This window comes from Lathyrus oleraceus, chromosome 5 (assembly GCF_024323335.1).
Source record: "Lathyrus oleraceus cultivar Zhongwan6 chromosome 5, CAAS_Psat_ZW6_1.0, whole genome shotgun sequence".
Taxonomy (NCBI): domain Eukaryota; kingdom Viridiplantae; phylum Streptophyta; class Magnoliopsida; order Fabales; family Fabaceae; genus Lathyrus; species Lathyrus oleraceus.
Window position 1 is genome coordinate 306,405,948 of NC_066583.1, and position 23,910 is coordinate 306,429,857.

The 23,910-nt window shown below is 37.1% G+C and overlaps 1 protein-coding gene across 1 annotated transcript; it reads right to left on the bottom strand.

Moving 5' to 3' along the window:
• Nucleotides 1-21,237: 21,237 nt before the first annotated feature.
• On the bottom strand, nt 21,238-22,443 carry LOC127084181 (FCS-Like Zinc finger 5). Its single transcript, XM_051024580.1, has 2 exons — nt 21,858-22,443; nt 21,238-21,771 (listed from the first exon to the last, which is right to left on the bottom strand). The coding sequence occupies exons 1-2, from the start codon at nt 22,208-22,210 to the stop codon at nt 21,609-21,611; spliced, it is 516 nt and encodes a 171-aa protein (XP_050880537.1). The 5' UTR covers nt 22,211-22,443; the 3' UTR covers nt 21,238-21,608.
• Between the last annotated feature and the right edge of the window lie 1,467 nt (nt 22,444-23,910).

Below are 23,910 nucleotides of genomic sequence, written 5' to 3' on the forward strand. Positions count from 1 at the left end.
ATGAAATTCAAAGAAGACGTAGGTACAAGTAAGAATGTTGAGGTGTTAGATACAGTGTTCATCAAAGCAGTGAGTTGTAATGTTCCAGAATTACCTCTTGAGAGAGTGTTGAGTTTGTCCATTTGTGAAAAAGAAGAAGGGATGGATGAAAAAGAGTTGGAAGTGTTGGATATGATGGAAGTGCAACCTCAATGGCCAAGATCTAAACCACACCGGTGGGAAGACTTGAGAGAATCACCAGCATCAGAAAAGAGTAAAGAAGTGAAGAAAAAGAAAGAGTTAAAGCAGCTACCTGACAATTTGAAATACATTTTTCTTGATTCAGAGGAGAAGTGTCCAGCTATTATCAACTCATCTCTAAAAGAAGTCCAAGAAGAAAAATTGATACAGGTTCTAAAAAGGTACAAGGGTGCAATTGGATGGTCGATTGAGGACTTGAAGGGTATTAGTCCTACTATTTGCATGCACAAAATCTTAATGGAGGATGATCAGAAACCGGTTGTACAACCTCAGCGGAGACTTAACCCAGCCATGAAGGAAGTTGTTCGTGAAGAAGTTGTCAAACTCCTAGATGCAGGATTGATCTACCCAATTTCTGATAGCGCTTGGGTGAGTCCCGTTCATGTGGTACCAAAGAAAGGTGGAACTACTGTGATAAAAAATGAGAAGGATGAGTTAATCCCAACAAGAACAGTTACTGGGTGGAGACTGTGCATAGATTATAGAAGATTGAACACAGCTACTAGAAAGGATCACTTTCCTTTACCTTTCATTGATCAGATGCTGGAAAGGTTGGCCGGACATGATTATTATTGCTTCTTAGATGGATACTCTGGATACAACCAAATTGCTGTAGCACCTGAAGATTAAGAGAAGACGGCATTCACATGCCCTTATGGTATTTTTGCTTATAGGAGAGTGCCCTTTGGATTGTGTAATGCACCAGCTACCTTTCAACGGTGTATGACATCTATTTTTGCTGACATGCTTGAGAAGAAAATGGAAGTGTTTATGGATGATTTCTCTGTGTTCGGGCCGTCATTTGAGGAGTGTCTGATAAATCTGTCTTTGGTCCTAGAAAGATGTCAACAAACCAATTTAATCTTAAATTGGGAGAAGTGTCACTTCATGGTTAGAGAAGGGATAGTGTTAGGTCACAAAATTTCACACCGAGGAATAGAAGTGGATAAAGCCAAAGTGGAGGTTATTGCCAATTTACCTCCACCAGTGAATGAGAAGGGAATAAGGAGTTTCTTAGGACATGCTGGATTTTACCGCAGGTTCATAAGAGATTTCTCCAAGATTGCGAAGCCGTTAACTAGTTTGTTGGTGAAGGACACTCCTTTTATCTTTGATGAAAAGTGTGGGGAAGCCTTCACAACCCTGAAAAACAAGTTGGTGACGGCCCCTGTTGTTATTTCTCCTGATTGGTCTCTACCATTTGAGATCATGTGTGATGCAAGTGATATAGCTGTTGGAGCGGTGTTGGGACAGAGAAGAGAAAAACTCCTGCATGTAATTTACTATGCAAGCCATGTCCTGAACCCCGCTCAGATGAACTATGCAACTACAGAGAAAGAACTCTTGGCAGTTGTATATGCCTTCGACAAGTTCAGGTCATATTTATTAGGGACGAAGGTAATTGTTTATACTGACCATGCTACTTTGAAATATCTTTTTTCTAAACAGGAGTCAAAGCCAAGGTTGTTGCGATGGATATTGCTGTTACAAGAATTTGATCTTGAAATTCGGGATAAAAAGGGATGTGAAAACACCGTAGCTGATCATCTATCCCGAATGTCACCGATAACAGAAACAGAGGAAACACACCCCATCAAGGATGAGTTTGTTGATGAACGAATCCTCGATGTGATGAGAATTCTGTGGTTTGCCGATTATGCAAACTATTTGGTAGGTAATGTTATTCCTGATGATTTTGATTATAACAAAAAGAAAAAGTTTTTGCATGACTGCAGGTTTTACCTATGGGACGAACCATTCCTATACAAGAGAGGTGTAGACGGATTAGTTCGGAGGTGTGTCCCGGAAGAAGAACAAAGTGATATCCTAAAAGCTTGCCACAGTTCGGAGTATGGTGGACATTTTAGTGGAGATAGGACTGCAGCAAAAGTCCTTCAGTCTGGATTGTATTGGCCAACTTTATTCAAGGATGCGCAGAGAGTAGTGAAAGAGTGTGATAGGTGTCAGAGAATAGGAAACATCTCTAGGAGGAATCAGATGCCTCAAAAGGGAATGCTGGAAGTTGAACTATTTGATGTGTGGGGGATAGACTTTATGGGTCCTTCCCCACCATCATTCGGGAAGAATTACATCCTGGTGGCTGTGGACTACGTGTCCAAATGGGTTGAAGCAGTGGCATTGCCCACGAACGATGCTAAGGTAGTGGTAGCATTTTTAAAGAACAACATCTTCTCAAGGTTTGGAGTGCCTAGAGCATTGATTAGCGACGAAGGCACCCATTTCTTGAATAAGCTGATGGAGAATTTGTTGAAAAAGTACAATGTGAAGCACAAAATCGCCACCCCATACCACCCCCAGACAAGTGGACAAGTGGAAGTGTCGAATAGGCAAATCAAACAGATCCTTGAGAAAACTGTCAGTTCCTCCAGAAAGGATTGGTCAATTAAGCTGAATGACGCACTATGGGCATACAGAACAGCTTTTAAAACTCCAATAGGTATGTCCCCTTATCAGTTAGTTTATGGTAAGTCTTGTCATCTCCCGCTTGAATTAGAGCATAGGGCATTCTGGGCCTCCAAATTCCTCAATTATGATCTTTTCAAAGCTGGTGAATCCAGAATTCTTCAACTCCACGAGCTAGAAGAATTCAGGAATCAAGCTTATGAGAATGCCAAAATTTATAAAGAAACAACAAAGAAATGGCATGATCAAAAGATTCAAAAAAAGGAATTTTGGGAAGGAAAATTGGTTTTGCTGTTTAATTCCAGGTTGAAGCTGTTTCCTGGAAAGCTGAAGTCTCGATGGTCTGGACCATTCATTGTACACAAAGTCTTCCCACATGGAGCCATCGAAGTTAAAAATCAATCAAATGGAGACATCTTCAAAGTCAATGGTCAGAGGTTGAAACCTTACTATGAAGGTGATGTTACCGGGATTATGGATCTCATTCGTCTCACTTGAGAAGTTTGATTCCCGTCGAGCCATGCGACGTTAACCGAAGCGCTTTGTGGGAGGCAACCCACACATTTTAATTTCGCATTTTTCTTTTGTTTCTATATTATAGTACTTTGTGTTTTGTTATCTTGTTTCTTTTTTGGTGTCTGCTGTTTTCAATTTCAGGTTGGAGTGGAGAAGCATTGAGAATTAAGAAAACGGAAAAATTTTCAAAAATTTCAGACTGGCACGGCCCGTGCAGAATTCCAGAATTCTGCCCATACAAAAAGCCGTGGCTTTGCACGTCCGGCCGTGCAAGTTGGCACGGCCCATGCAGACCCCAGAATTTTTGAAAATTTTTTATTTCAAAATCCGGTGGGATGTGGACCCCACATGGATTATATCACTTCCCACTTTCTCTTTCACTCATAACTCTCACTTTGCAGCAACCCTAACCCCCTTTCGCTCTCAAAACACAAAAACCTCCATTGTTATCCAACTTCTAACCTCAATTTGCCCATCACAAAACCCTCCATTCACAAACTCCCTTCACAAAAGTTGTTCCCCTCATCATTCTCTACGCAGCCACCGGTTTATTTTTTTCAAATTTTCGTTTTTGTTTCTAACATTTTTTGTAGGTGACGAAAATGCCCCCAAAGAGAGCAAATAAAGGAAAAGCGGTGGCAGAGCCATCTCGGCCTCGACAGCGAGCACGACGAGAACCCAATGCCCATGGGATTGTGTTTGAGGCAGAAGAACACGTTAAGAGGTATAGGGTACTTTGTAAACGTACATTGTTGCCCACCAGGTATGTCTGTGATCAAACTATGCTTGCTATGGGAATTTTTGATGATGTTGTCCAATTGTATAACACGGGAGGAATTCTGAATTTTATGTTTAATGAAGTGCCGACATACGAGCGCTTAACCTTAGAATTTCTAAGCACCGTGGATTTCAATTTGGAGAGACAATGGAACGGGTCCTCCACAGAGTATTTTGGTACCATGACATTTCTCCTATACAATGAAGATTATTCTTTATCTTTGATTGAACTTGGGCAATGTTTAAAACTTCCATTAGTCGGACATGGCATGGTACCCTCTGATTTTGAAAGACATGTATTTTGGGCTGCTATCACCGGTTTACCTGTTTATGACCCACGTAGTGCTAAAGCATCCTGGATACAAAATCCTTGTTCCCGTTATGCGCATAAGGGCTTAGCTTACACTATGTTTGGTAGAGGTGATAGTACGGGGGTAGTTACAAAAAGGGAATTATATTTATTGCATGCTATGATCTATGATGTTCCTGTTAATGTTGCAGCATTTGTCGCAGATCATTTGACGGCCATGGGTAAGGCTACTAAGGGTGCTATCACTGTTGGGTGTTTAATTACTCAAATTGATGATCATTGCGGTTGCCGAATCGCTATGGATGGAGAAGAACCCCTTTAGTCTTTGAGCAAAGTGGATTTGAAGGCATTATGCCAACAACTGATGTTGCAAATAAGCCCTCATGGTTATGCATTGCTCAGTCGAAATAGAACTCTCTTACAATTACCTAATCCTAACCGCACTGCTATTTCTAATGATGAGAACTGGTTGTATGTTGCTGTCAACCCCGATGAGGGGGATGATGAGGATATTGTTGCAGGTCAGGAGGGAGATGCAGAGGCACCTGCTCAGGAGCGTATGGCTCCTCAACCGAGAGGACCTCGTCAGCACGGTGAAGGATCCTCTGCTGCCGAACAAATGCGGATGGATCAGTTTGAGGCAGAACAAGCTCGACAAGGAACAAAGCTATTTCGTCAGGGGACACAGATTGATAACATGGTGGCGGAGCAGCTCCGACAGGGGTTGCTATTGGTGATATTCAGCGCATGATGCAGCAGTTAATGCTGCAATTCCTACCACCTCAGTAGTAAGTCCTTTCTGCACTTAAGCTGAAACATTTGGGACAATGTTCAGTTTAGGTGTGGGAGGGGTCCTTTCATTGTTTGTTGTTTTGTTGTTTTATTTTATTATTGTGTTTTGTTTTGTTATGTTTTTCGTTTTTTTGTTATGTTTTTGCGTCTACCGTAATTGTTACAGGCTTGATTGACAGAGACTGGAAACTGACAGATCGATAGTTAGTGGATGAGAATACAACCTCAATTTGTCTCCCAAGGCACCCTGGAAGTGGTACCACCAATTGAAAGTTGGACGCTGCTGTCGATACTTGACTGGGCTGGTGGATGGTGTACCTGATACGGGAAGGAGCTGCATGACACTCGGAGTGTTTTGGAACCTGTAAGCTTACCCCACATGGTGAGATCACAAAAAGCCAAATTCATCAGATAAGCATCATGAGAGTTCGTCAGGTATGACTCTATCCCTCTGAATTTGCGTCCGTTCTATAGACACGACTTGACTGGAGGACACACACTGAGGCACTTGTTTGTTTAAAACCCCTGAGCCTTTTAGCCATCCATTTTCATTAATTTTATCCTTTGCTAACCCTGTTGAGCCTGTATCCATTTGTTTGTTTTCAACCACATGTATAAACCATTGGCCAAACACTCCTTACCCTTGTTTAGTACGAATGTGGTGTTTCTTGAAAGTGTGCAATAATTCAAGTTTGGGGTGATACGTGTAAAAGAAAGGCGAAGAAAGAAAGAAAAAAATGAAAAATGAAAAGAAAAAAAAAAGAGAAAAGAAAAAAATATAGTCTAAGATACCCGAGTGATCTAAGACTGAAAAAAAAAAAGACAACACTTGCATTGTTCTAAAGAGAAACTCAAGAATTGAGTGAATAAAAAGTTTGAGAAATCACCCCGAGATCACTAAGTGAGCACAAACACGAGAAGCATGACATGAGTACCGAACCAAATAAACCACTAGCTGTCCATTTCCTTGTGTATCCCACCTGTCCTAAGCCCAGTTACAACCCGAAAGTCCTCATAAAGTGTGTGTATTCTGTCAATGTTATGAAAGTAGAATTGATTCAAATTCAAGAGTCGATATTGCATATCATGATTGTATGAGCGAAACACTTTTAACCAAGAGAGAATGTGTGAGAAGTGAGAAAAGCTTGCAGGTACTGAGATACTTTGATGTGGAAATGCAGCAAGAGTCTGGTTAGTGTCATCAGAAACCAAATCAAGAAGGTAGGAACAGTGGCGAATAACATTGAAGGTTGTGGAAAGAATGAATTCAGGGTGACCTTTGCATATGTCGCTTGCATCACTTGAGGACAAGCAATGAGATAAGTTTGGGGTTGTGATCGGTCACCATTTCTATTAGATTTTAGTCTTGTTTTTGTTGATAAGTCGATCAATTCGGTAACAATGTTATGGTATGTTTATGTTTTTTTCGCATTGTTTTGTTTTTCGTTGATTAGTGTGTTAGTTGCAATGTTAGGTAGTAAAGTGAGTTGTTTTGGTGTTAGTATCTTTTTAATTTGAGTTCTCTATGCGTGATGCTTGTTTTCGGTAGTCTTGTGTATGTGCAGCTTGAGCAAAGAGGAAACGGACGTGCCAAAGGAGAGAAGACATAAAAAAGGACTGGAAAATACAAAAGCATGAAGACCCGCACGGCCTGTGCAGCAGCACACGGCCCGTGCAGGATGGATGCTCCCCTCCCATACAAAAAACAGGGAGTTTGCACGGCCGGCCGTGCAGGTTGGCACGGCCCGTGCAATAAGGTATAAAGCAGAATTATTTTTGAAGAAAATCTGGGAGCCGCACGGCCTGTGCAGGATTGGCACGGCCCGTGCAGAGTGCGCGAATAGAATTCCATATTTTGTGTTTTCTTATGCTTTTTGGATCCGGAGGGGCATTGTTGGTATTTTGGTTTGGGGATTTTACCTAGACTATTTAAACTGAGGAAAGAGAAGGAGAAAAGGACTTTTTGCAAAATTGGGAAAGAAGATTACACTGAAGAAGATTGAAGAAACAAGAGAATTCACGACTGGGAGATTCAAGGTGACCAACCATTGAAGATCATCGTTTGAAAACTCATTGTAATGTCTAATTTCTTGAACATGTCTATTTTCTACAATATGAGAGGCTAAATCCTCCAATGTTAGGGAGGTGTCAATGATGTGTTAGGGTTTAAGAATATTGATCTCTTTGTTTTGAATTCAACGTTTGAATATTTTTGCATCAATTTTATCATTTAATCATTTGTTTGCTTATGCCATTGGGAACATAGGGATGAGTTTATTTAACGTAAAAAGCTGGAAAGTAACGTTAAAGGCTTGGTGAATGATAATATTGTGAAGATCTCACTTAGGTATAAGGTTTCTTCACAATAACTAGAATAGTTCTTGATAACTAATTGCTTAATCTTCACACTAATTTGAACGGAAGTAAAGATTAGGGTAGAGATTAAAGTCTTTTTCACTAAGGAATTAGGGAAAAGTAAACTTGAGAATCAGTGATGGATGCATATGAACCTGTTGAATTTATCTAAAGAAATCACTTACCCTACACATTATACACCAATCCCTAACATTTGTTTAATTCATAGAAAGTCAATTTTAAATTCTAAATTCGTTCTTGTGCACAAGTTATTCTAAACAAATTCAACTAAATACTTTTGTTCAACTGATAATCGTCACTATTTCGTATTTCTAACGCAATCCTTGTGATTCGATACTTATGGGATAAATTCCATTAAAACTACATCGGTAACATAGTACACTTGCTATTTTCCCGATCAAGTCACATCGTTGAGTCATGTTGCATGATGAGTTGATGCTTAATCATGATCGTGTATGATGTTGAGTTGGGTGTGAAAATGTGATTGTGTGGTTGTTGTGAAATATGCGTAGTTGTACATGTTATACCTTGCAAGTTATACCACTTAATTTATTAATGTGAATTCTCACCCCTCTCTTGTTGTTGTGGCATGTGCTCCTCTTTAGACTATAAATAAGTAGGTAACTTAGTAGCTGCTTAGAGATGGAGGATGGCGTTGGGTTGTTCCTCTCTTCTGTTTTCTTTTTTGTTTTGTTTTGCATTCTTAGAATTACGTTGATCTGATTTGTAACACTGGGTGGGGCGAGCAATGTTTTTTATTTTTGTTTTATGTTAATTAGAGAGTTGGATGTTATACTCTCGACGCTTTGATGCTTGCGTTGATTTGCAGAGACGCTTACCACATTGTTATATATATATATATATATATATATATATATATATATATATATATATATATATATATATATATATATATATATATATATATATATATATATATATATATATATATATATATATATATATATATATATATATATATATATATATATATATATATATATATATATATATATATAATATATATATATATATATATATATATATATATATATATATATATATATATATATATATATATATATATTATATATATATAATATATATATATATATATATATATATATATATATATATATATATATATATATATATATATATATATGAGACTTGTCTGATTGTGAAACATGCTTATTTGATAAATTTCATTGTGATGATACCCTAAGTGAAGGTGAGCATGTGATGAAAGATGGTTGATATTTTATTTTTAGTTATAAGTGTCATATAACAGGTTGTGCTTTGAGATGCATGACATCTTAATGTGCATATGTGATATATTTTTTATTTATTTTGTTATATTACGCTCGGGGAAATTAGGGTGTTACATTAATCCTTTTTGTCTAATTAGAGACAGAAAAATTCATAAATTGATCGCTAAATTCGTTGGTAATTTGACGAAAATGACTAACGTGTTACGTTTTGAAGAGTTCAGAGACCAATATAAACCTTTTTTAAGTTAAGGGACAAAAATGAACCTCGAGGTTAAGATACAGAACTAAAAAGGATATTAAGCCTAAACTTTTTATAAACAAATATTATACTTAAGGAGTACAAATGGCACTCGACACAATATGAAATCGTTAGCTATCTCTTAAAATATAAGATATAGGATTAGTGTTCCAATCTGATAAATTACATTCAGACCTTCCTTTATATCTAGCTGCAAATTATCTCTAAGAGACTAGCTTGGCATGTTCAGAAACATCATGTACTCCTTTAGCACCCCCTTGAACAATATCTCATTCCTTCTAAGCCAAATTAACCAGTAAAATGACAACTAAAAGAGACACCTCATATTCTTTTTTATTTTTCCTTCAAGGATTACAAAATTGCCTTAAGTTTTCTATAATCGATTATGCCTCTATCGAACATGATATGTTGATCTACACCTACCCCCTCCTCCAAACTTGCATTGTAAATGGACATGACAAGAAACATCAGTATCCGTTTCTTATTCACTAAAGCATAAAGGAAAGACTACATTGTGATTTTTGCTCATGCGCATGTTCTTGATAATTCACCTCTAGTTGGGAGCTTATTGAGTAACAATCTCCAACCAAACATTTAGAGTTTCATTGGAACATTCTACTTCCATAATTTATCCAATGCCCATAATGTGTTACTGATAGAGAGTTGGATAATGGGCCTGGTGCAGTTCCTGATGTGGGCCTTGTTACCAAGAGACCTATTACTTGGAAGGTATATTCTAGAAGAAAGAAAGGTGGGGAAGGAGAGAGAAAAGGGGAGGCTGGTGAGGTGGTGAGCACCACGTGATTCTGTTAGAGAGATATATGGGTAGTGGAATGAGTGGGGGAATGATCATGTAATGATTATTCTGTTTATGGGTTGGGAGAATTGATATTCTCTGGTACATGAGCTCTAGCTCTGGTATATTCATATTGTAAGAGAAAACATGCTCCTTTATCATATTACATCATATATAAAATACCTCATTTCCTTCATTTGTCACTGTTTTATTCATTACTATATTGTCATCTGTCTTCTGTTTGTTCTAGTTTCCATCATTGGTCTGACCTGCCGGATTACGAGAACAAGCCAGCGAGACACTTAATTGTCCATGCCACCAAAAATGTCCGATAGAGTTGAAGCGTTGGAAGAGAAATTTGGTGCCTTAGAGGAATCCCTTCGTTTCCGAATGGAGGAGTTTCAAAAGACGGTGATGGCGGAATTTGCGAAACTTAGAGAGAAACCCTCTTCTGAAGTCTCGTCGCCGCTTTCAGATGAAGTGTGTTCTGAGTTTAAAATGACTGTGAAGAAGGTAGAGCTACCACCGTTTGATGGCGATGATCCGGTTGGATGGGTTACTAGAGCTGAGACTTATTTTGAGGTGTAAGGATCGTCAGAGGAGGTGAAGGTTAGGTTAGTGAAACTGAGCATGGAAGGAGCCACGATTCATTGGTTCAATCTTTTAAGAGAGACAGAGGATAATTTGACATGGTCAAAATTGAAGAGGTCCTTGATTGAAAGATATGGAGGAAGAAAGAGTGATAACCCATTTGAGGAGTTGAAAGACTTGTAGCAAACGGGAGATGTGGAGGAGTATATTTTAGAGTTTGAATATGTTTCTTCTTAGGTGGGACGACTTCCAGAGGAGCAATACCTAGGGTATTTCATGGGAGGTCTCAAATCTGAAATATGTTTGAGGGTAAGGACATTTAACCCTAGAACGCGTGTGGAAGCCATGAAAATTGCTCGAGATGTTGAAACAGAGCTTCGTGGAAGTCTGGTACGCAGAAGCGGTGGCACACATCAATGGAAGGGAGAAAGAGAGTCACACTATGGGCCGGGTGGAGTAGGAGAAAATGGGTCGGGTTCTAACCCGAGTGGTGGAAGTGGATTAGGGTTGCAACCCAAATTGGGCCAGTACAAGAGTAATTCCGGGTCAACTTACACAAATGGAGGCCCAACAAAAACGGCCTAGTCCAGCATCAATTGTAACCCTAATTCCAGTAGGGGTATGGGACGGCCGGGACAAAATGCAGAAACACGCAATAACCTGAGTAAAAATAGAGGAATTTGGCATCTTCCATACTCTGAACTCATGGACAGGAAGGCGAAAGGTATTTGCTTCCGGTGTGGCGAACGTTTTCATCCTCTACTCAATGTGCAGAGAAGCAATTTCGCTTGGTGATTCTTGGAGATGATGAAACAATTAATGAAGAAGGAGAGGTGCTTGCAATAGAACTCAAGGAAGAAGAAGAAGAGATTGCATTGGAGTGTAATGCGTTGGGGGTTTTTGGAGTGACAATAGTGAAGGATTCATGGAAGCCTTCTACAACAATGAGATTGGAAGGCACGGTGATGGGTATCGGAGTACAGATTTTGGCCGACAGTGGAGCAAGCCATTGTTTCATCGATCCAAAAGTTATGGCGGCACTGGGTTTAGTTGTGGAACCAAATACAATGTTAGGGGTGAAATTAGGGGATGGACATAGAGTAAATACTGTTGGGAAGTGCAGGAACATTGAATTACATATTGGGGATTTCACTACTCGATTAACTGCTTATGTGTTGGAATTGGGAGATTTGGATTTGATACTGGGGGCAACTTGGATGAGACAGTTTGGGAAGGTTACCTTTGATTGGGAAAACATGGTTCTTAGTTTTCCATGGAAGGAAGGGGTAGTTGAATTACAAGGTTAAAAAACTTTCCCCTTAACATCTTTAAACAATATGTTGAAAGACGAGGAGATTGATAGTATAATGACTCAAAAATATAAATTGACATCCCATCAACAAGAGGAGTTGAATCAGGTGCTGAATTATTTTTTGAAGGTATTTAAAGAGATGGAGGGGCTGCCACCAAAAAGATATATCACTCACTGTATTGAACTGTATAAAGAGGCTATTCCGGTTAGTGTGCGGCCATACCGATATCCGTACCACCACAAAGATGAAATAGAAAGACAAGTGCGAACTATGCTCAAGCAACGCATCATTAAACATAGTTCTAGTGCTTTTTCAAGTCCTGTAATATTAGTAAAAAAGAAAGATGACACATGGACAATGTGTGTGGATTATAGGGAGTTAAACAAAGCGACTGTTCTAGATAAATACCTGATTCCTGTGGTGGAGGAGCTGTTGGATGAATTGCACGGTGCTAGGTATTTTTCCAAGATAGATTTAAAATCGGGATATCATCAAAGAAGGGTGAAGGAGGAGGATGTGCACAAAACAACTTTTCGAACACATGAAGGCCACTATGAATTTTTGGTGATGCCATTTGGATTGACCAACGCACCAACCACATTTCAATCGACAATGAATCAAGTGTTCAAGCCGTTTCTAAGGAGGTTTGTCTTGGTTTTCTTCGATGATATACTGATCTATAGTCGAGGGTGGAATGATCATGTGAAACACCTAACTCAAGTGTTGGAGGTATTACAAGACAATGCATTTGTGGCTAACAGTAAAAAATGTGTTTTTGGTAGCAAACAGGTGGAGTACCTATGCCATATCATTTCTGAAAGTGGAGTGGCAGTGGATCCAGATAAAATAAAGAGCATAAGAGAATGGCCAATTCCTTGTAGTGTGAAGGGGGTGAGAGGCTTTTTGGGGTTGACCGGGTATTATAGAAAATTTATCAAAGGTTATGGAAGGATAGCTAAGCCATTTACGGAATTGACGAAGAATGATGGATTCAAGTGGGGAGAGGAAGCCTTTCTAGTATTTGAAGAATTGAAAAAAGTAATGACGACATCACCAATTTTGGTACTTCCAGGTTTTACTCAGCCGTTCGAAGTTGAGTGTGATGCTTCCGGAAGAGGAGTAGGGGCTGTTTTGATGCAAAAGAAGCGATCGATCGCATTTTTCAGCAAGGCACTTTCAAAAAATAACCTTATAAAATCAGCCTACGAGAAGGAATTAAGGGCACTTGTATTGGCAGTACAACATTGGAGACCCTATCTAGTGGGGAGGAAATTTGTAGTCTATTCTGATCAAAAGAGCCTCAAACACCTGCTGCAACAAAGAATAACAATGACTGACCAAAAGAATTAGATGTCAAAACTCTTAGGTTATCAATTTGAGGTTATTTATAAACCTGACCTTGAAAACAAGGCGGCTGATTCTCTGTCCAGGATGTTCGAGGATGCGGAATTAAAATCAATCACCTTTTTCCCGTTATGGTTACAAATGCAGCAAGTGTAACAGAAGGTAAGAGAAGACGAGCAACTGAAAAGGGTGATCAATGATATAGAATCTGACCCGAATACTCACCCTGGGTTCAGTATGCAGCGAGGATTGTTGTATAAAAACAAACTGGTTTTATCCTCCAAATCAGCTTGTTTACCAATGGTGTTGCATGAATTTCACTCTACCCCGGCTGGGGGTCACTCAGGTTTTGTGAGAACATATAGGAGGGTTGCTGGAAATTTGTATTGGATTGGCATGAAGAGAGTTGTACAGGAGTTTGTGAGGAGTTGCGATGTCTGTCAGAGGCAAAAATATTCTGCATTGTCACCCGCGGGGCTGCTACAACCGCTGCCTGTACCAGAATTGATTTGGGAAGACATTTCTCTTGATTTCATTACTGGTTTACCCAAATCCAAAGGATTTGAAGCTATTTTTGTTATGGTGGACAGGTTATCTAAGTATAGCCATTTTATACCCTTAAGACATCCTTATACTGCAAGGAAGGTGGCAGAGGTGTTCACAAAGGAGATAGTTCATTTGCATGGAGTGCCATAATCTATTGTAAGTGATCGCGACCCACTCTTCATTAGCGTATTTTGGAAGGAGCTATTCCGCTTACAAGGGACAATTTTAAAAATGAGTTCCTCTTATCATCCCGAGACAGACAGACAAACGGAGGTGGTGAATAGATGTCTTGAAGCTTACTTGTTTTGCTTCGGAACAACCCAAGAATTGGTCTTATTGGGTATCATGGGCTGAGCTGTGCTATAATTCCATATACCATGTGACTACTGAAACCACTCCCTTTTAGCTGGTTTACGGAAGGAAACTACCTCATTTAATTCGTTTTTCCCAAGGGGAGACGAGGGTAGAGGCTGTGGTGGCTGACTTAGTGGACCGGATGAAGCTTTGAGGCAATTAAAGTATAATTTGCTGAGAGCGCAACATCAAATGAAGAAATATGCGGATAAGAAACAAAGGGACATGTCTTTTGAAGTGGGAGAGTGGGTGTTTCTCAAACTCATGCCTCGTAGGCAGCAAACAGTAGCTCGGAGGATTAATCAAAAGTTAGCACCGCGGTATTTTGGGCCTTATCTGATACTGGCAAGAGTTGGAACAATATCTTACAAGTTGAAGTTGCCGGAGTCCGCAAGGATTCACTCTGTTTTCCATGTCTCACAGTTGAAAAAGGTAGTTGGAAATTACACTTTTGAACCTGAATTACCTGTAGGTTTGGAGGTCGACGATGATGACTTGGAGGAACCCGAATCCTTGATGGCTTCGCGTGAGATTCGTGAGGGAGGCCGATTGGTGAAACAGTGGTTAGTTAAAAGGAAGGGACGGGCAGTGGAGGATACAACATGGGTGGATGAATCTATGTTGAAAAGTCAATTTCCCCATGTTAGCCTTAAGGACAAGGCTATTGTTACAAGAGTGGGCAATGGTAGAGAGTTGGATAATGGGCCTGGTGCAGTTCCTGATGTGGGCCTTGTTACTAAGAGGCGTATTACTTGGAAGGTATATTCTAGAAGAAAGAAAGGTGGGACAGTAGAGAGAAAAGGGGAGGCTGGTGAGGTGGTGAGCACCACGTGATTCTGTTAGAGAGATATATGGGTAGTGGAATGAGTGGGGGAATGATCATGTCATGATTATTCTGTTTGTGGGTTGGGAGAATTGGTATTCTCTGGTACAGGAGCTCTAGCTCTGGTATATTCATATTGTAAGAGCAAATCTTCTCCTTTATCATATTACACCATATATAAAATACCTCATTTCCTTCATTTGTCACTATTTTATTCATTACTATATTGTCATCTGTCTTCTGTTTGTTCTGGTTTCCATCAGTTACCGTCGACATTTGTATTTGCATTTACAAACTCAGACATTTGCAAACAACTCACGTTTATAGAAAATCTGTTTTTATCACACCATCAAACAAAGCTGTCTTAAATCTCTTGCTTTGGTTCTACATCTTGCATAATGCATAACAGGTCCTCCATTTGATTTCCACACTCATTTGTTAATATGTTTTCAGCCATACCAATATCCTACACCCATGTGTTTTCAGACTAATACCCTATATGTGTCAGTTTAACATCATTGTTACTTGAGCAGAAAAATAGTTCTTTTGAAATAGGCTACAAAAAAGGTTCATTCCCTATCCATTTATTCTTTAATAAATTAATGTCCTATCCATTTCCTATCTTGCAAGAAATGTTATTTGAAAACCAATTATGACCCTCCATGTGTGTTGATCCTGCTAACCTTAAGTCCCTCCATCATTGGGAATCTCTCCCGCCATTTATGGGGTTAATACCATCAAGAATTATTGCTTTGATGTTTACATACATGTGGAAACTAAATCAACTCAAATAGAAACATGATCATTATGGATTCTCCATTTCTTTGGGTTACAAACTTTGATCCAACTAACCCAGTTAATTTTCTTCCTTTCATTATTTCCACCCCGTAAAAATGTCCGCTGAGTTTTGATAATCTCTTGAATAACTATCTTCGAGGCTTTATAGAATGAAATTTAGTAAATTGGTATACTACTCAAGACAAAGTTCAACATCACAACTCTTCCCGTATTGGAAATTGCATTCCCTTCCAAGGTGACAGTCTACCTCAAAGATTTGTAATGATAGGATTCCATGTTGCTCAACTCTTGGGATTATTGCCCACATGTATGCGTAAGAAAAATAATGGTATCAAACTAGCACCACACTACATAAATGTAGAAGCAACGTGTATGAAATTTTCCTTCAAGTTAATGCCAATAAGCTTGCTTTTACATGTATGAAATTTTATTTCATGCTTCATAAGTTTTCCAAGATCCATCACCCACTATTATAGTATCATCAACAAGTTATAATATTTTGAATTTGATATCCTCAATAACTTTGAATGCTTGAAATTCTCCCAATTAGATTGCACTGTGAACTAATCCAGCCAAGCCTTCTAGAGCCATAAGGAATAAGAAAGGATAAATTGTACCCCTCTGACGTAGGCCTCTCCTTGCTTGAAAATCCAATGTTGGACTTCCATTTATAAGAACAAACATACTACTTATGAAGTCACAAAATTCCATCCATTTCATCCATCTAGAACCAAAGCTCATTCTTCTCATGACGTAAAAAAGATAGTTCTAGCTCACACAATCATTTGATTTTTCAAAATCTACCTTTATCATCATAAAATCTTTATTTTGCCTCTTCTCTAAATCCACTAGTTCTTTGATGACTAACATTTCATCAAGCATTTTTCTGTTTGGTATGAAAGAAGATTGGCTTATTAATATCAACTTATCCATTACCTTTTTCAATCTTGTGGCCAACATTTTTTAGATGATTCTGTAAAGGCTACTCACTAAGAAAATAGGTCTAAATTCACAAAGCTTTTGGGGATTTTATGTTTTCGGGATCAGCGTCAAGAAGGTTTCAATGATGGCCTTAGGGAGTTTTGCGTTGGCATGAAGTTCATTCACAAACTTTGTTATGTCTTCCTTTAATATATCTCAACACTTCTTGAAAACTCCTAGGTTGAAACCATCTAGCCCCAAGATTTTCTCACCATCACTTAACTAAACTGCTTCCTTAATCTCCTCATATAGAAATGGTTCCTAAAGCATGCCATGATCCTCTCCATATAACCGATTGAACGCCACTCCATCCAAGGTATGTCAACTAGCATTTACTTCTTGGAATCTATCTTGAAAATGATTCTTTATTTCTAGTTTGACTTCTTAAATTTGCTCAATCCTTCCTCTATCCGTGTTTAGTGACAAAATTTTATTCCTCATATATCTCATCTTCATACCATAATGAATAAACCTTGAATTTGAGTCTCCCTCTCAAATCCATTTTTGCCTTGATTTCTTCCTAAGAATGCTTTCTTTGCGTTTCAAATTTTCCATACCTTGATTGTTGCCAACACACACCTATTTACTAAGTTCACACTTACAATATTCATTACATTTGCAACCATGAAATCCAATTCATTAAGTTCATTAATAGCAACTTCCACCTCCAAATCTACACTCACGCAAACTTCTCTATTTCAACTTCTTAATTTTCCTTTCAAGATCTGAATTTTCCCTTTAATACAAAAGAACTATTTCCTTGAACCCTAGATGACTTTCATACCTTCTACACAAAAGGTATAAAGTCCTGATGCTCAAACCAACAATTGAAAACTTTGAATCGCTTCGGAACCCAGTTCGAATGGTTTGCATTGATCCATGTATGGAAGTTATATGAAATATCTTTGCTTCTTATGAATTGGCCTTCAATCTCCAACTTCTCACTCAAGCCCTATACTAAAAGAAACATGTCTAGTTTACTCATTGGATTGCCTTCCAAGTTAAACCATGTGAATTTACTTCTAATTGATGGTAGATCCATTAGTTCAACGCTATCTATGAAATCCTTGAATTCTTGAATTCACTCATACTTACTTGTGTGTTAAACCTTTTTATTTCTTCCTTCTTTTTTATTTACATTAAAATCACATGCTATGCACCATTCTCTAAGTTGTTGCTTACATTTAAACTCTCTCAGTTCATTCCATAACTTCCTCTTTCTATGAGTACAACAAGACAAATATATGTTTACGATGAAGTAAGAGGTTCCCTATCATTCCAGTTTTATACCAACGAATCCTTCCCCAACAAATCTTAAATTTATTGTGAATAACCATGCTTTCCACATGATCAACAATCCTTCCGGCCTTCCTTGAGCCCATTTTACAGCCCATTCCACCTCCTTGTTTCCCCATAATGAGATTACCCCTGCCTCATCCATAATTTGGAGTTTAGTTTCCAATAATAAACACACACCAATCCTCCCTAATATAATCAATTATTGCAAGCATTTCTTTTTGATTGGATTGCCACAACACAAATATTGTATGCCATTATATTCATGATGCCCTCTTGGATTTTCCTTCCCTCAATCTTCTCCCTTTTTGGTATCTATTTTCCATTCCTCTAATTGCTTCCGCATGAACCTTAACTTCTTCTAATCCTTTGACTCCTATTTCTATCTCCTTTTTCCAAATCTTACCAACATCATTCTCTTACTTAATTGCCCAAAACCTCTTATTATCTTGAATCACATCTGAATCTATTGTTGATTCGCAATACAAAGCAGATCTTCTTGAAAAAAATTCCTTCATTGAATCTGACTAATTGATAAGGGAAGGTAGGATTTGATATTTTTTGCTTGGTAGGCATAAGAGCTGAATAATAGGGCGGTCTAATGACGTTAAGTTCCTCATTTTTTTCCGTGAGGTGGATAGGTTTGACTTCTACGCGTGTTTTGGATTTGAATGGTATGATTGCTTTTGGCCAATAGGTTAGGTGGGATATGCATCTCAGTTGATGGTTTGTTTGACTCATTCATGAGAGCTTATAGACCAAGATTTCTTGATTGAGCCTCTTCAATTCCTGGGTTGGTTCCACCAATGAAAGCCTTTTTTCCCTCCTTACTTCTAGAAGGAGACAAAATCAAATATGTTTCCTTCTCCACACCACTGACCTCTTAGTTCTTAACTTTTTCTACTACAACTTTTTCTGCACCCGTCTTTTCCAAGGTTTGACCTTGACTGATATGAATTCACCACCCTTTGGATTGACATTACTTCACTTGATTTTTCCTCCATACCTCCCTTTCTATCCTCACATTACATATGATGATTTTCCTTATTTGTCTTATTATACACAACTAGGGCCTTATTTGGCTTTGTTCTCCAGGTCATAATTTTTGTTGTTGATTTCGAGAAAATCATCATTAAAGCCGACCTCGTCTACTGAACTATCTTCCTCTCCGTTCCACTCACAGAAGCAATCATTTGATTCCGATGAGACCCTTACATTTTTCGAGTTCATAGGGATACATATCCTTAAGGGTCCTTGAGATGTGTCCACCACTACTAAAAATAACCTCATTTCACCTCGGACGTGAAAGGGATATAACCTCGGTTACACATGCGAGTAACAAAGGGCGACATAAAAATATGCCACTTTACCTCTCGATTTTGGAATAACCAAGGAGAAAAGTGACAATGGTCATGGATTTGATCCCCAACAACTGCATTTTTTGGATTTTCAAAACTATGTGACTTTTTACCTCGATTTTTAACAATAATCGAGGGCTAAAGTCTTGTTTACAAAATTTTATTTTTAACCTGTTTTTTTTTGTTTTAATCTGCAAAGCATCAAATTTGTTGATAAATTCTAAATCTTCATCATTGTCATCATCAACAACACCAATAACAACAACAAAAACAAAATCAATAAAATCATTAAACATTAAATCTCAACAACAAAAACAACAACAATAACAACAACAAAATCCATGGAATCTTTAAAAATTAAATCTCAACAAGAACAACATATAAACAAAATCAATAAAATCGTTAAATACTAAATTTCAACAACAACAACTACAACTACAACAATAACAATATTAAACATTTTACTTGATACAACTACAACTAACATTAATAAGTTACTTTCATATTTTTCTAACTAATATTAAACATTTTAACAACAATTACTAGATAAAAGATTGCGTTAAGAAACTAATCATGAAATATTTTTCTGCTCTTGCTTTCATTAAATATTTCTGCTCTTGATATTTGTGGCATTCAGGTTTTGATTGGCTAGTGAGAGTTTCAGACAGATCATTTATGTTTCATGTAAATAGATGATTTGACAATGTCTTGATAATTGTTACTTTATAAATGACAACAGAGATTCGCTACTTAATTTTTTCATCAAATTGATCATAAATAAAAAATAAAAAAAATACGTTACTTTACCCCTCTGTTTTCAGTAAAACCGAGGTAATAGGTCATAAATTTTTTTAAAAATTAAAAAGTGATAAAATGTAGTTGGTGGGATTTTAAGACGTGTCAACTAAATACTTTACCCCTCGATTTTCAGCAAAACCGAATAATAAGTCATAAATTAAAAAAAATATTAAAAGGTGATAAAATATAATTGTTGGGATTTGAATGCGTGTCCTCTAAATACTTCACCCTTTGATTTTCAGCTAAACTGTGAATATATATATATATATATATATATATATATATATATATATATATATATATATATATATATATATATATATATATATATATAGTTATATATATAGTTTACACCTCAGTTTTTTGTTAGGTGAGATGAAAGTTTCATCATAAAATATATTATTTATAATAATGCATATTTTTGAACTTATACACCTCTCATATAAATTGAACGTTGAAGGTCTCATTCAAGACCAAAGTATACTTTGTTATAATCAGAATACGAACTACATCATTTTCTGCAATCATGTATCATTTTATTTTAGTGTTGTCGTCTGAATACATGTAAACTCTCAAAGGACCGTGATAAACTCCTAGAAGTTTGGGTTCCAAGCATGAGATAATACTTGATAACATTGCATCCATGCAAGTCTCTCATTATCCACGTCATAAGGGTGATAGGGTCTCCCTTCTCTAATCTTCTTGAACCATTGTTTCAACCATTCACTTCCATCAACTACTATTACTTTTATTTCACCCTCCTCTCGTTCCTCAAGCAACACAACAGAGCTACTTGGATTGCAAAATAACTCGTTGTATTAGAGATAGGTATGTTGTATGCCAACCAAGAGTACTCCACTATGCCTATATATACTTTCTTGAATCTTCTTCAATCCACTTTCTCTAGGAATCTATATAAACCTCTCACTTATTTTCTATCTTTTATAATTTACACGCATTTTAAAAATATATACAGTACTAGTATATAATTTGGATGTACATGAATAATTTCTTTAAAACTAATAGGCTTAAGCATCAACAATACGATTATGACACATGGTAATATTAATTATAAACATCAGAAAGATTCGGTGTATTAAGCACATCATGTGGATTTATAATTATTGATTGAACAAAAACAATAAAAAAACAAACTTTAAATTAAAAATTCAGTAGTCAGGACTCAGATTACGCAACTTATAGATGTTAAATATATACTTTTTTTAACATCTCAACTAAAAAAAAAAATCAGTGTAGTGATGACAGCATATAAAGACTTCCCAAACCCATCACCATCTTTACTTAATTTCCACACAAAATATACAAAATTTTCTTTTATGAGTTACAGTACAATTATAATTTCAATTTTTTATATGTTATGATTCAAAATCCAATCCAAAAACACTAGTGCTTCAGAATTACTGGTCTATGAACAAACAAAGAACTGAATAACCACTCTAGCCAAGACCAAAATTACAAAGCCTGAACAAAAAGAAACAAAATTCATAGCGAAAATAAAGGAGCTAGGTATATAGATATATAAATATTTAACATATTTAAATAATAATTTACTGATATGAAAGCGAGAAGATATAGGAGTAATTAAAATCGCATGCCATCAATTAATCCTTGTTTGGATGATATGCTACAAACTTGTGGCAACCGCGATTTTTTCACTTTTTGCGGTAACTTTGGAAGCCGCCGCAACAACAACTTGTTTCTTTGATGCGACACAACACTTATCTTTCTTCTCATCTTGATTCATCTGCTGCTGACGACACTCTAAACTGCAGAAAGCACTGTCTCCTCTGTAATTAACACACAAAATTAACGGCGGCGGTTTAGTCAGTTAAATTTGCGGTTAAAAAAATGGAGAGAGTAAAATAAAACGTACTTGTACATGTAGATGTCACGGCCGGGTACCAACCGGTGTTTACAGAGAAAGCAAGAGCGTAAGAAATCTGGGGTTTGAGTCATATCAGATGAGTTTCTTCTATGGTTTCTGGGTGAGACTGTGGGTAAAAGCATGCTCTGATCTGAACCGTTGGTTCGAGGAGAAGTTGCTGGATGTGGATGTGGATATGGATATGGACCGAAGGGACCAACACCAGGTCCTACTCCGTTAGGGCTGAAGAGGTGGTTGTTGTTGGGATCGTCTTCTGGTGTTATTGTGTTCAGATCGAAGGTTATTTCCGACATGCTCGTGGTTCTTTTCATCGGAGGACGTGGTCTTTTCCCTAACATCATCTTCTTCTGAGATTAAGCTAGATTGAAGGAGAAGAAGAAGAAGATTGATGAAGAAGGTTTTGTGTTTGTGTGTGTGAGAGAGAAATAGAAAAGAGAAAGAGAGAGTGATAGCGGGTTAATTGGAGAAGAAAAAGAGTGAAGGTTAAGAAGATAAAACAAGAACCTAAAACTGAGGAATGAATCTGAACCGTTGATTATGAGATGAGAGTGATATTATTATTCATCGTTAACGAGAAATGAAATCTTACGTCAAACCCTTCTTTTTCAAATTACTACTGTACTACTAGTACCATTTTTTATGTGTTTTGTTTTTTGTTTTTTATTATTATTGTTATGGTGCATTATTATTATTATTATTATTATTATTATTATTATTCGAGTTGCATTATTAAAGATTTGTTTAATGCGAATTGTACTGGAATCGGGAATTGGGATTCTTTGGATTCGGGTGTCGAAAATAGAAGTCACTTTGTGTGAGTCTCATTGGCTAAACAAATGTTCGCATTATTGTACGAAAGTTGGAATCTTGCATAAAGTAAGAGTAATTTATATTTTTCAACGGATCATTCATCGGTTAAACTGGACTGAGTAAGAAAGTTGAGTTGGACGGAGTAAGAATCTGTTCATATAAATTTTTGTCGTAATTAATTTAAGACAAATATGCAATGCAATTGGTTCTGTGAATAAATTTCAAGACTTTTTATTTTAATGAAATATTTTTTTTTGTTTTTAGTTTTTACAATATGCAACTTTTTATTTTTGGTATTTGTTGTTTTGTTTTAATTTATATAAAATTGATTAATTTTAAATGGGCAGTGCTATTTTGTGCTTTAAGGACATATGGATTAAATGTAAGGCTTTTTTTTATATTTCAAATTATACATTAATTTTATTAAAACTTTATAATTAATTTTTCTTCAACATAATTTTTTTAAAATGTGATTTCTTAGTGTACAAGTTAGTATTATTGTTAGCTGGCAAATTTCGACCACGTCGAAGGGAGAAATTAGGACAGCAAAGATGCGGTCGAAAGTGGTTCGACGTTCAGGTAGAATCTAAGTCAGGTCGAAGTGAAGTCGACAGAGGGGGTGATCCTGTCGAAGTTGAAGTGAAGTCGACAGAGGGGGTGATCCTGTCGAAGTTGAAGTGAAACGTGACATGATGGATACAGATCGTTGGAAGCAGAACATGGGAGTTACTAGAGACGTGGGTGTTGGCTCCTAATCATTTTAGAGTTAAGAAATGGAGTTCCCTGTGAAGATGTTTCGACTAGATCTGATATTGGGAGCTCTAGTCGAAGATGCCTTGATGAGAGATCAAGATGTTGCAGGGGCTTAGAAATAATTTTTAGTGTTTGAAGACGTTTGAAGATGGGAGATTCAAATTCAAATAAAGGAGAGAACTTTTGTTCTTATCTGAATTGCTAAAGATACACGTGGAGCATAATGGATAGTTGCATCCATGCAAAGCGTCATTTGTCTTGATATGATAGAAAGGTCGTTATAAGCGGTTATTTCGATTAGTATAAATAAAAGGTCTTAGTGTTAGGATCGTGTGTGTTCAAAGTGTGTACAAAATCTGTAAGATTTACCAAGTATCAGCGTGTAGAGAAACAAAAAATTGAGAAATGTACGCTTGATTTACACCATTGTCATTTACTTTCAAGTAATTCAATTCATCTTTATTTTCCAGAAATATCT